The 13,714-nt window shown below is 35.7% G+C and overlaps 1 protein-coding gene across 4 annotated transcripts in view; it reads left to right on the plus strand.

Annotated features, from left to right (window-relative positions):
- Positions 1-13,714, plus strand: part of NOL10 (nucleolar protein 10) — a 55,174-nt gene that overhangs the window by 10,049 nt on the left and 31,411 nt on the right. For all 4 annotated transcript variants that reach the window (XR_014954199.1, XM_021525406.4, XM_021525407.4 and 1 more), the window contains 5 exons: positions 23-108; positions 479-557; positions 1,739-1,888; positions 4,254-4,320; positions 8,989-9,041. Coding sequence is in view for 3 of the 4 variants with exons in the window: in XM_021525406.4 (XP_021381081.1) it covers positions 23-108; positions 479-557; positions 1,739-1,888; positions 4,254-4,320; positions 8,989-9,041 (435 nt within the window). In the remaining variant the exon portion in view is untranslated. The remainder of the gene's footprint in view (positions 1-22; positions 109-478; positions 558-1,738; positions 1,889-4,253; positions 4,321-8,988; positions 9,042-13,714) is intronic.

Consider the following 13,714-nt stretch of genomic DNA (forward strand, 5'->3'; position numbering starts at 1 on the left):
CCATATTTTCTAAACTGTTTAGGGTAAAGTGGAATGCTGGGATCCTAGAACTAGGAATCGAGTTGGGCTGTTGGACTGTGCATTAAGCAGTGTGACAGCAGACACAGAGTGAGTAAAGGCTACCTTTTCAAATTGTGTTGTTCTGGATTTTTCAGAAGTTTTGGTTGTTTTAGAAATAAATTCCACTTTGCTTTAAAATTACCTACCTGTTCTCTTGTCACTGCTAGTGTGAATAAAGAATTTTCTTAGTCACAAAGGAGTTCTCTTAGATGCTGATCTAAGTAGTAGTGGCTATTTTTGTATACAGATACATGTTGTGAATGTAAACAGTGCAGTTTTTTGAATTAGTATTTCTGAGTGATGCCTGTGAATTATGTTTCTATTAGCTAAGAACTAGCTTAGCTATTTTTTAACATTAAAAAAATTATTTGCAGGCTTTATTGAAAGAGTGTCTAACTATAACCATTGTGCTTTGCAGGATAGAAGGTTTGCCATCCATTTCAGCACTGAAATTTGATGGGGCTTTGAATATGGCTGTTGGAACATCTACTGGGCAGGTAGATTTGACTTCACATACCACAGTTCTTAGGAGATCCTGCTCTTGAAATTCCCAATCCAAGTCTACCAATACATTTTTTGCAGTATATATCTATTACTGCAAGTATTTCTTAAACCATAAATTACATGTATAGAGTAGTAACAGTTAAACTGCAATTTAGTTTTATCAAATGCTTGTACTCTTCAGAATTTTGTAGGTACCACTTTAAATCATCATAACCTACATACTATACAACTGCAAATTTGCAGTTTTCTTATTACTTGAGTCCAATGTGTGGGGAAGTTGCTGCTTTTTGGGACTATGAGTACCATCTCAATGCAACATATGTGCTCTCCCTCATCTTGATGTTGGCTAGAAAACCAGAAATTACTGCCTTTCAACTGTTACTTTTATGAAGAATCATTTCAATTAATTTATTATTACCATCATATTTGTAAAGGGAAGTGTGGGGATTGTTTCCTGCCTTCATCAGTATTTTCATGGATTTAGAAAATGGTAGCTTCTTCAAAAACAGATATGTGTGTGAGAATTGTATTTGCTATGTTAGTGTACAAGTCAGGCAAATTTTGTTGTAGATGGTGTTTCTAAATAAATAAACTGATAATTGATAATATTATTTTTCCCAAAGATTATTGTTTTTCACACTTTACATTTAACTTTCTCAAGTTCCATAGGAAATTTTGGATATAAAATACAAGTTTCTGGAAGACAGGACCTGTACTCTCTACTTTCCTTGACATAAAAAATTACATTCTGTGGTGTTTCACTGAGGGAAAGTTATATTCACTGAATCTGGAAGGGAGTCTGAAAATTTAAATCATGTAACTACAACACAAGAATCTGAAAGTGAAATATTACTAATTATTAAATGCTAAGAGTATTGAAACAAAAAAATGGTTCATTTTTTTCAATAGGAAATAAGAAGTCTTTAGAAAGATTATTAGATCTTAATTTCATTTATTTTTTTATAAATGGAAACATGCTGATGTTAATATACCTGATTAGAATAAACTGGGCTGCTTTAATAAGTTGTTTTCAGAATTCAAAATTATTTAATGTAAATCCTGCCTATGTAAGTAAAATCTCAAATTTAGTTAAATGTTTAGTGAAGATCTGATAGGCATGACTTCCTCATGATCTTACAATGTTATAAATTTAATTTGTCTCTTATTCTTCAAGGTCTTATTATATGATCTCCGGTCTAGTAATCCATTAATAGTCAAAGATCATCACTATGGCCTGCCTATTAAATCAATTCAGTTCCATCATCAGTTGGATTTAATTATCTCTGCGGATTCTCGAATTATAAAAATGTGGAACAAAGATACAGTAAGTAGTTTTATGTTACTGCATTCAGATTTTTTAATTTTTACTCTATTTGGGTTGGGAGTTTTTTGGGGTTTTATTTTGGTTTGTTGTTTTTGAATGGTTTTTGTGCTGCTTGATTAATTAAGCTGAAATTCAGTGTAAAAAATTGAGGTTTTAATGTCTCTTAATTTACATAGCATTTTGTCCTGTCTGACTAAATCAGCATCTGGGAAGTTATTCAATAGCCTGTCAGGTATAAAGATGTAGTCTTAGGGGGTTTTTAGCTGTTTGTACATGTCTGGCCAAGAGGCTTCTTTCAGGAGAAGGATTTAAACATAAAAAGTAGTATCTTAGCCTTGCTTTGGTTTGTATATTTCTCACAGTGTTCTTGAATACAGGCAGTTATGTTTTTTTCATCAGAGAAAACGTGTTCATTCCAATTCCCTGCTCAAAGTAGGGTTGATTTCAAAGGTAGATCAGTTAAAGACCTATTAAAACCAGGTGCTGCTTATTTTCACAGGATCCTATTTGGATACTGAAGCAGATACTATGCATGGATCCAAATAACAGTGTGTCTTAGTAACACTGTATTAGGGGATTATGTTGCAATGGGCAATGTCTTTGTCCTTGCTGCCCTTTGCACCTCTAAGTGAAATTGAAATCTCTAATTTTCATGGCGCTCTTTTCATTATGTCATGCCATCCTCTTTCTTATCTTTCTGTCAATGAACGTTACTGTGAATCTATGGGGCAACATATTTTGTTACCCCATAGATTCATAGTAACACTATTGTAACTTGTTTTGGTTTGAGGGGATGTCTATAGTCATTGTGTTCCTTCTAAAAAATATGCGCCATCTATGCTTTCCTAACTTTATAGTGAAACATAAAAAGAGTTGTAGTAGAGACTTTTTTTTTTCCTAATTATTTCAGGCAGCCACTTCAGTATTGTTGTGCTGCTTCATGAACTTTCAACAGCCTTTTATTTTTTCTGTGATCACAAGTAGTTTTTTGTAAGCTCCTCTGCAGTAATTGTTACTGTTTGAAAGAGCAAATAAATTATTGGTTATTATTTAAAACATCTGCAGTGTCCTCTCTCCATTTTTCCTAGGTATGTATATTTCCCTCCTTGAGAATGAAGCACTGTAAGGCTTGTCAGGTGGCCTCTGGTGGGAAAAGGGAGGGTTCCTCACTGCTGGAAGGCAAAGATAGCTTTGGACTCTTTCCTAGAGTATGTTCCAGCTGGCTCCATCTGTCCCAGATGCTGGTTCCTGACTATCTCTGGCCAGGAACCAAGTGCAGAGGCAGACTGCGGGTGGAGAGCACATGGCTTTGATACCCGAATAGCCCCATGCTGAGACGTGCCTTGGGGTGGGGAGCACCAGGCTTTTGTCTGCTGAGGCCAGGGTGGAGGAGGACTCCTCTTAATCATCAGGGAGAGACCAGAGGTGGGTGGGGTAACAGCATGTAACTAAGAGGGAAAGGAAGGGCTCAGAAAGGTAGGTGGGATTGCTGCAGGGAAAGAAAAAAAAGAGGAACAGGATCAAAATTTACCTTGTTCCTGTCCCTCATTTAAAATTGTGTAGGCATGTAGTCTCATGCTTCAGATTATGTGGTCCAGTTGTTAGAGACTCTTCCTTTACTGGCTGTTTTGTGTGTTGGCTTATAAGAGCACCTGTATTTTGTCTGGGGTTTTCAGACTGTGTTCCAGTTATTATTTTGAGAACATTTTTCCTGCTTTTCCCTCTTTCTTAAGTAACTTTTATAACTTCAATTCTGATCTAAGTTAGATACCACTGTATCTTACTACTTTTATTTTATATCAAGTCCTCTTTAATAATGAGTTTATAAATCATAAATAAAGTACTGAGCTATATTTCATTTCATGTAGGCATTAGTACAAGTGGAAGAACTAAGCTCCAGATTTCCACTCCTAATCCATTTTTTCAGCTAATCATACCTAGCAAAGTAAAATTATTTAAAGCTGCCACATTCAGAGTTGAACAAAGTAAGGGTTACACTGACAGTGTACTCAGAACCTGTGGACCTCAGCCCCACATTTGCCTAAAATAAAGTAAATCTGACATATATTTTCAATACAAAAGTGTAAACTGAGAAATTAGAAGTGCCACTGTACACTGCTGTGTCTTCAATTACCAGTAGGCTGCACTTCCTTGTAAGAGATTGAATCAGAAATAAAAGACAATATTGTCTTCCTTATGTTATGTTCAGATATTAATAAAATTTTATTGTTCTGCAAAGTCTGTTCCATCTTTATTCCATCATGTTTCTTAGCTTCTATAGTAGCTATTATTAATGTTTTGATTTACTCAATTTAATTATATTGTTTGGAGTTTTTTATTATTTATTTTCTTCTTAAAATTTCAGGGAAAGATATTTACTTCAATGGAGCCAGAACATGATATAAATGATGTTTGCCTTTATCCAAATTCAGGTATGTTAAGTATATTAATGTCTTGCTAAATTCAAAAGGAAAAGCTTGTTAACCCAAGGTGTGGTCTCTGTGTAGGTGACACAATTTAGGTCTACTTTCCTCCTTATGGCACAGCTTGGAATAAAGGGTTATGTGTCAGTTAGTGTCCTTGTTTCCTCTGCATCTGTATTATATAGTAGCCTCTTTGCAGTTAGAAGCTGCTGTGCTGTTAATTGAGTGATTGACCTCTTTTACTCCTTCAAATATCTGAAGTGACTCATTTCATAAGAATAGGAATTTTGACCTATTGTCTTGACTAAGTCCCAGATGAGTTAGAGCTTGCTTTCTAGAGGTAGGAAAAATCTCTTTACAGCAAATTTGCATTTTTTTTCAAGTGTTTCAAGAATTTGATCTTTCCTTGATTTAAATACAGCACTTAAATTGTGCTGTCCCTTAGGTTTAATACTTTGGTTTTACGTGTAGATTCCTAAGTGCACAAATTTGCATGGTTTTTGTGATTGCTTTCAGACTTGTTGCATCTCGTAATGTTATGTTTAGAGATCAAAACTGAGGATCACTTTTAACCAAGGTTTCCAGGACTTAATTTATGAGTAAAAATATTTTACAAAGTGGTGGTTGAATGTGTATATATGCTTTGGTTGTACTTCAGATTGCAACTGGACTTAATTTTCTTGCTTAAAATGAGTTCTTTAGTTCTTATGATGTGACACCTACTTCCTTTTTAGAAAGCAATACTGAAAAAGATGAAGTAAGTTGGGGCCACTAGGATGGCACAGAGCAAAAGGCTGTGCTCTGTGGAAACAGACTGTGCCTGAGTTGCAAACTGCTATTATCCTAATTTTAGAGAGAGGTAGCAGTAAAGACAGAGCAACTTGGACTTTGATTCATACTAGCAGCTCAGATTTAAGATTGTAGATAAGTGAGAGTGAGATTTCTAGCAAGTTAAAACTTATCTGTCTTTTCTGCCAACTTCAGTTAAGAATGAGTTGGAGGTTTCTTTTTTTTTTTCCCTTTTTTTTTTTTTTATTAAGATGAGTAATTAAATACTCTCCCCTGATAAGATGGTGGGCATTTTTGACCTTAATGAGCAGAGTACATGACACATGCCCTGTTTGAATATAGGAGTTCATGTGGATGTATTTGAGAATTACTGTGTGGTGACAGGATGAACTGTGCAGCCTGGAGATGGATAAACCCTCATCCATTGCAGAGAGAAATGGTTGGAATGAATTATTTTCAGCATTTCACTCAGGTTTCGCTTGTGAGCTTATTGATTTCATCTAAAAGAGAACCTGGCAGCAAATTAACATCCACACAGCATTAATGAAGAGCTGACCACAGGGAGTGGAACAGAAAAAAGTTATTTGTCAATGTAGAATCACACTGTAATTTAGGTTGGTGGGTACCCCTGGGAGTTGTATATTTCCTACTCAAAGCAGGGCCAACTTGAAGTTAGATTCAGCTTTGAAGTCTGATCAGGTTGCTCAGGTCAAGTCAAGTTTGAATATGTCAAGGATGGGCGTTACTCAGCTGTGGATGCTCTGTAGCCTTTGTGGTATGTGGACATGACTCGTGTGCTTTTGCAGAAATGATTTTCATGGGATTCTGCAGGACAAATCTTGTAGCACAAAGAATTGAACACACAGGTCGCTCTAATGTTGCTATTAGGCATTGCTTTTCACGTGTCTGTGATTGAGATCTAGATTGCGCAGTCCAGTTCTGTGTCCCACATCGCCTGCTTAAATCAGTGCTTAAATTTTCTTATTGTCTGTATGGGGACAGCTTGATCGTTTTGGTAAGAACTGTTGTGGGAAGAAAATTGGGTTGTATTTTATAGTCACATGGAGACAGTGAGGCAAAAACTAGAGCATGTTGCAGTGGAAATTGAGAGATTGAGGGTAAGAGGTGGTGTATCACATGGTCATCATTAATACTGTTAGAACCACCTCATGCTTCTTCAGAATTTAAGAAGTAATCATGACTGAAGATCTGAAAATAAGGAAATGCTTTCAGTAAGATGGGCTTGCAGTTATGGAAAGTTGGAAATATAACATGGTTTCAGTATCACTATGAGTTTGGCTCAGTGCTCTTACTGGTGCCCCAGCATTCTCAGAGCCCCTTTAGATGCATGACACAGGAAACCCAGGAGATCTTTGCCTAGCTTATGTTTTAACACTTTACGTGTCACTGCTGCTCAGAAAGGCAAAACCCCCTTTTCACCCTTGTTGGAGAGATAAGGATTTGATGGATGGACTATTCAGGGGATGAGGAATTGGTTGGAGAGTCTCATCCAGAAGGTGTAGTAGTCAACAGTTCAATGTCCAAATAGAAATGAGTGCCAGGTGGTGTCTGCTAGGGCTCTATATTGGGACAAGATTTATTTAGTATCTTCATTAATGGCATAGGCAGGGGGATTGAACTGTCTCAGCAAACTGCCAGATGACACCAAGCTGAAGGATGTGATGCCATCTGGGCATACTTAGACAAGCTTGAGAATTGAGCCCATGGGAATCTCATCCATACCAAATTTCTATGGTTCTATAATTCTACCAGTTATTGTAAACTCAAGATCAGTATACTGTGAACGAGTTTTTTTGGTGGTAGTTTGTCATAGTTAGGTATTTTAATTAACTATTTTACCAACCAGTTTCAATATTAGTACCTTTCTGGGAAGCAAACCCTTGTGTATCTTTGACCAAACTACATGATGACAAAGTTCAGCGGATCTCTTAATAGTCAAATGTCTTCCTCAAATATCTTCTTCTGTTCACACGTGAACAAAATGGGGCTAGAGGAAAAAAGGTTTACCACTTACTGAGTCAATTTAGCCTTTAGTCAATTTAAGTTGTGGACTATAAATGAAACTTGACAGTATCTTCAGTGTATAGAAATCTGTGTCCAATTATTGTAAGAAAAATTAAAAGACAAAAATCTGCATTTTCTAAAGCTGCTCCTACATATTATCACTTCATACTCTTATTTTCATTCTTGTACATTCATGATACTGTATTGCAGACCATTTTCTAGAGAGGGTCTTAGTAAAACTTCTGAAATCAGGCTCTCTTTTATTTCCCTTCTACAGTAATCAAACTAGACTTTTATGTAGTTTGTTAGGGTGTGGTCTCTCTTCCCATAAAAATTTATTAAAACTAACAAGCTGAAGCAATAAAAATGCATGGAGTAGACTTGTTATTTAAGAGTTGTTAACTTTCATTCTTCTATTTCCCTTGTAGCATACACTCATATGCTGTTCAGAAGTCTGGTTTTGTCCTCCTTTAATTATTGGTAGAAGGCTCAAAGAGGAGGTTTTACTTCACCGTCATCTTTGAATCATCTGCAGAATTAATTTTTGTCCTTTTTTCTAATGATTCCTATTCAGTCAATGGAAAGATGCTTTGTCTTATGAAATAGTAGTGAATGTGCTGCTAGGGGAGCATGTAACTTGTACTATACTGAAGTACTATGTGTGTGTGTGTATTCAAGCATATGCTATAAATTCTTGCTTTTTCCTTAAATTGCCTGCAAACCTTTCCAGGCACAGTTTTTTAGTCTGTTTGCTGACTAAGCTTTCACAAATATCTTGCTTTGCTGGGAAAGCAAGCCCCCTTTTTTCTGACATTATGAGTCCAGCTGCATTGTGTAGTTATAATAAAAGGATTAGGTAGGAAGAATTACTCCACCCATGGTAATTGCATTCCTCTAGTTGGGTGTAAATTAAATTTCTGCCCTCTGGGTGTGTAGTAATTGACCCAATTATTCATAGTCTCAGTGGCATATGTTACAGTTCTTTCAGATCAGAATGTTATCTAATTTGATGGCACTTTTCTTCTTCATAATCAGTCTTTTGTATTACCTGTTGATCAGCTACATTGGAAAGACAAAATATAGATAAACATAAAAGTATATGTTCTTCTTATAAAATTATAAAATGTTCCTATTACTCTATTATTTGAGAGTGTTCTTCATTTTGAACTTAGAAGAAGTTGTGTGGCAGTAGGCGATTTTCCATAGATTTAACATTCCTACAGTATTTTTTTTTTATATTCAGTGGTGTGTCTTGGGTATATTCATAGATACTTCAAATTCTACATTTGCCCTGCTTGGTTACAGCACTAGTATTGGTCCTTCTGAAGCCACAGTATCCTAGTATCCTATATCTCATTTTGGGTTGAGAAGCTGCTGTTGTATTATTTCCCAAGATGAAATATGAATGAAGGTGTAAGCCATGCTATGATGTATGGCTCTGCTGAGGTGAAACAAAACCAAATAACCACATGTACTAATACCAATGTATTAATACTTCAATTTTTTGTCCAATGTAGTTTTTAACTGCAATGCTAACTGCATTTGTTCCAAGCAGTATTAAGGGATGAACTACTCACATTTCTTATGAAAGTTAGCAACCTCCACTTGTTAGAGCTTAATGTTGCTTAAAGAGGTGCTGAACAATTAAGATAGAGGACAAAAGTGAATGAATATATAGAAAATGAAGTGTTGTTAATTATGCTGATACCACACCTTTCTTTCTATGGTATTTGATGCGACAGTTTATTACAGGTCTTGATTAATGTCCATTTCAAGCCAAGAATATGTATTTTATGAGCTTTTTTTAAAAGTGGTATTATCCTCTTCTGATCAATATTTTTAAATATGGAAATCTATTTTTAGGAATGCTGATGACTGCCAATGAAGCCCCTAAAATGAATATCTATTATATACCAGTAAGTAATACAAGTTGTTGCTGATATTGCTCCTAAAGACAAAATTGTTTAATACCATTCAGGTATTTCAGTTGAAATTCATATCTACATTATCTGAGTTGTCACAATAAAGTACATTTAGGTTAACTATAATTTATTAAAGTAACATGTTGAATTACTTAAAAAACAACCTGTAATTTGCCTTTTGTTACTGGTTTCAAAACTGGTTAGTGGCTGCAGAAAATTCTGGTGGAGCTTTTTTTGATAGCTGATGAAAAAGAATTCCTAAATAGGGACTGTGTTTTCCTAGATAGTAACTTTGATTGTTGTGAAATTTCATTGGTGTCTTTAATACGTGGTGTACTGTGACATAGCAGTAAATATTCTCTGTTCTGACAAAGAAATGATACTACATGACTTCAGGTATGGCTTTTGACTGCAATGTCTGCTCAATGCCCTTCAAATGCAGCTTTTCTTGGGATTAACTTTCCACTTGAAAGGTTTAACTGTAGGTTTAACTATATGTTTTATCTCTGCAGATTGGTTTTAGGGAGACTTAGCAGCAAGCCTTCTGGTGTCAGGGAACTGTAGAGAAAATGACACCTGCATTTTGCTCTTGGTTTAGTGTATACAGTGTGTTCTCTAGAGGTTTTCTTGTCCTGATAGAAGATAAATAGTAGGACACCTATGTAAATTTTACATGCAGAATAGCTGACCAGACTCTGAAAATACATATACTTCTTAATTAATTTTATTCACGTTTTGAACAAATTTTAAAATTTATTAATATTGAAATATATATGTAACTATTTTTTAAATAAGCCAGAAAGTCTTCATTTAGCTAATCAATTTTAAATTAACTTAAATTTCATTTTTTTCAGTTCATTTCTGGTCATCCCCCACTGCCATATCTGTTGTGTATGAATCTTGATTACGTTCAGGATGGAGATTTATGAGTTTACATTTCTCTTTGTGGAATAGAATAAATATACATGTTGTATTTGCATGTCTAAACAAAATAGTGTACCCCTCTAAACAATTCTGTAGTTTGATGTATTTATTTACATTATTAACTTTTTGCATTTAAGAGATGTGGATTTTATACATGAGTTATGTCAGGTTGTTCTTGGGATGTGAATTGCCTGTTTCGGTGATTCAGCTGTACCCAGCTCACATTTTGTTAACTGCACTGTTCCATGCTTTGAATAACAAAGGGAGACAACAAATATTTTTTTATTTATGACAAAATATTAGCTGTAGTTAGAAGATGAACACTTTCTTTCTATTTACCTTGTCCTTTGTAAGGCTGAGAGAGTAACTCTCCAAGCATTTTTTCTCTCTTGTCTTTTTTAATTAATGGATTAGGGAACAAACTCACATATTTTTGAAATGTGATGAGTTTTTAAAACTGGAATTGACTACTTAATCACTTTAAATAATCCAGATGCAAAAAGCATTCCTTCTGTCATTAAAAGTAAAGTTCAGATTCTCTCTGAAAATTGTGCACTGAGATTGTTTTATGCAGGTGTGCATGATACATGAACCTGACTGCTATAGCACATGAGAAGTTCACATCCAACTTAGCCAAAAAGTTATTTCATTGTCTTGATTGTCACCAGTGATGAATGTTTGTTAGAACTTGTTCAAGCTAGCACTATTTTGAGTATTCTTCCACATATTCTAAATCAAAATGAAACATACTTACTTTTTACTCTCTCAAAAATCTCTCATAGAATCCTCTGTGAGTACTGAATTCGTGTTTCTGAAGTCAGACAAATAAATTTTAGTTACAAAATATAAGCACTCTGTATTAGATCTCAGATAATACCTAGAGACAATATTGCAAACTTAAATACTGACTAATACTAATATTTTTGCAGCACATAGGCTATTCCAGTGAAGATTAACATAAATCTTGCCATAAACCATCTTCCTGTCTGAGCATCCCCTGATTTTTATTGCTGGGGTCTGCCTAAACTCATTTGGATGGTACTTTTTTATCGGTTTTAAACTCACAGTGACATGAGTATGCAGGTGGACCCAAAGGATTAATAAAAATCATAAATCCACATGAGTTCTATATTTGAAATATTGTTGTATACAAGAAAATTTAAAATTTATTTCAAAGGCTACTGCCCAGTTTACATTTGCTTTTCAAATAAGCTGAACCTCTCCAGTTTGTGTCAATGGCTTTGAGTTTGAAGACATACCTGAAAGACTGTTGTTACTTTTTTAGTTGACAATCTGTAGTTCATTTCAAAACATGTAATACTTACTTTAGGCAATAGAAAAGTTAGATAGTACTCAGAAGAAGTTACTTTGAAATAGAGACATAAATCTCACACTCTGGTCTGATTTTTTTTACCCTGTGCCTTTTTGCAGGCAAGACAGAAGGGGCTGGCACAGCCAGTGTTGCATAATTGAAGGGTGTTTTACTACATTTCCTAAAAATCAAGTATGTAGCTCACTAAATCTGTTGTTGTTGACTGTTTTGTTTATTTTTATAATCTACTTTTTACATGAAGAAAATATGAAATGGAGGACTTGTGTCAGCCTTTAACTGCTCCAGGGCTTTTTTTATTAAGGAAAACATAATGTTATTAACACGTTCATGTTACAGTTTTATTCCTTGATCTTCAGACTAGTTATTTGAGCTCAGAGTAGCACACCTGTCCTTTGGTTTCTCTGTCAGTAGATGATTAATACATGTGTTTTTTCCATTCTTGGAAGACTTACTAATTTCCTTGCACAGGCAAAGTTAAGTTTAGTTACGTGGGTCTTTGGAGCAAAACTTTGAAGAACTATATTACTTGGTCTCTTTTTCATGATGTCATTTTCTATCTTTTTCTAAGAGCTAGGTTTCACATTTTTTTTAATGAGTAACTTAATTTTCTCTTCATTTCTTTAAGGTAGACTTGAATACTACTAAAAATGTGTCCTTTGTTTTTGAGATGTTGACAGGAACTGAGTTATAAGTCTTGTTGAATTTCACAACAGAATAAATGCCTGGGAGAAATGCTACTAACTGCAAAGGACAGTTATGTAAATAAAACCCATTCAATTGCCCGTGCCCATCATTGGCCTGTAGTGCTAATAATTATTCTCTTGTTTTCAATGCTCATTGGAACAGCTATAAAGCATTGCCATGGTTATGATCAAGGAGGATACTTCAAATCCCAAATGTGTGGTGTTGTGCTCTACGTAAGGAGAAAAAAACTTCACAGCAGTGGGAGTCTTGCAGAGCAGTATGGGTGCAGACAGAGCCAGCATCCACTGTCCATGATTGGAGTTGGCCAGACAGTGCAGGACTGTGCCCAGCCCAGCATACCCAGCCTCTCAGCAGGTTTTATTAGTGTGGGCACAGCGCTGTGCTAGCACAGCTCATGACTGGTGAACTGGAGCTGGCTCGTGTCCGGCCAGCTTGGAATGTGCTCTGGCTGAGCTCATGTCTGACTGAATTATCTGTGTACATGTACCCGTTCTCTGCATTGTTAATGCCAAAGCTAAATTTCCATTTGAAACCCAAAAAATTGCTGTCTCTTAACTTCAGGATTATAAAAGATTTGACAGTGAGTATCATAATATTGCTTGTAAAAGAAATGGCAAGCATCAGCTTTTCTGCAGCAGTTTCATCAGGGTAGGTATGACAGTTGAGACAAGGAATGTCTGAGAACACTGCATTTCTTATAAAAAAGTAAGAAATCACTGCAGTTTTTTCTTTTGAGTGCAAAGCTGTTAGTAGAGGAAGTACAAGGTGATTTTTTGGTTTTCTATAAAGGAGGTAGGTTTGCTTTTCAATGGCAAGATACCTTGTAAAGGTACACGGTGCAGAGTGACCAAAAAGCAAATTGCATCTGTTGAAATGAAATGTTTGTGTTACGTAGGTAACATCTTGAGTGGCTTAGCTTAGAGACTTTGTTTTTGTTTTATTTCGCTGGGTTTTAATGAGGGCAAGTGCCTCTGAATTCCTGACTGGAATTGGGCTGTTTGCCATTAGTTTAATAGCTAACTTGCAGTTTATGCAAACATTTGGAACCTGCTTCTTGCCAGCTGGCGTCCTGGTACATCACTTTGATGTATGCCTCGGGAAGGTTGAAATGAAAGTTGTGTGTGCCTTGGGATAGTTTTTAGACTACTGACTCAGAAACATAAGTTGATTCAATTGTGCAAGCAGGTCCTGGCCAAAGAAGTGAAGAGAGCAGAAGTCTCTGCACATGACACATGGTGGTCCACTGACCTGGGATCTAAGATGAATCAGATTCTCTTTTAAGTTTAATTGAGGCTATCGTGTTCCATAATGTACAAGGTTCTATTTGCAGGTTGTACAGAAAACCCCCTACATGTCAGCTCCTGGGTGCTCTGGGTGGAAAGCAAGGGGCATAGGTGTTAACTCCTGAGTGTTTACTTCTGGTTACACAAACTTGTCTGACCTTAACACAGATGTTGCAAATCAGTCCTGTCTCATTTATTGGACTTGAAACATGAACATACTGAAACTGAAACTTGCTCTATTAATTAGGCTGTTAAAAGAAGAGAGCAATTAAGCATGTAATTAATTGAGTGTAATATTCTGTGTTCTAGATTTTTTTATTTTCCTGCAGTCTTGGCAGAGCATTCCCTGTTGAAGCTAGAAGCAATGTACTTTTGGTATAGTGAAGATATTAAGCTCTTTAAGGAAAAATAAATCCTGGAGC

The sequence above is a fragment of the Lonchura striata genome, chromosome 3 (assembly GCF_050655825.1).
Source record: "Lonchura striata isolate lonStrDom1 chromosome 3, ASM5065582v1, whole genome shotgun sequence".
NCBI lineage: Eukaryota > Metazoa > Chordata > Aves > Passeriformes > Estrildidae > Lonchura > Lonchura striata.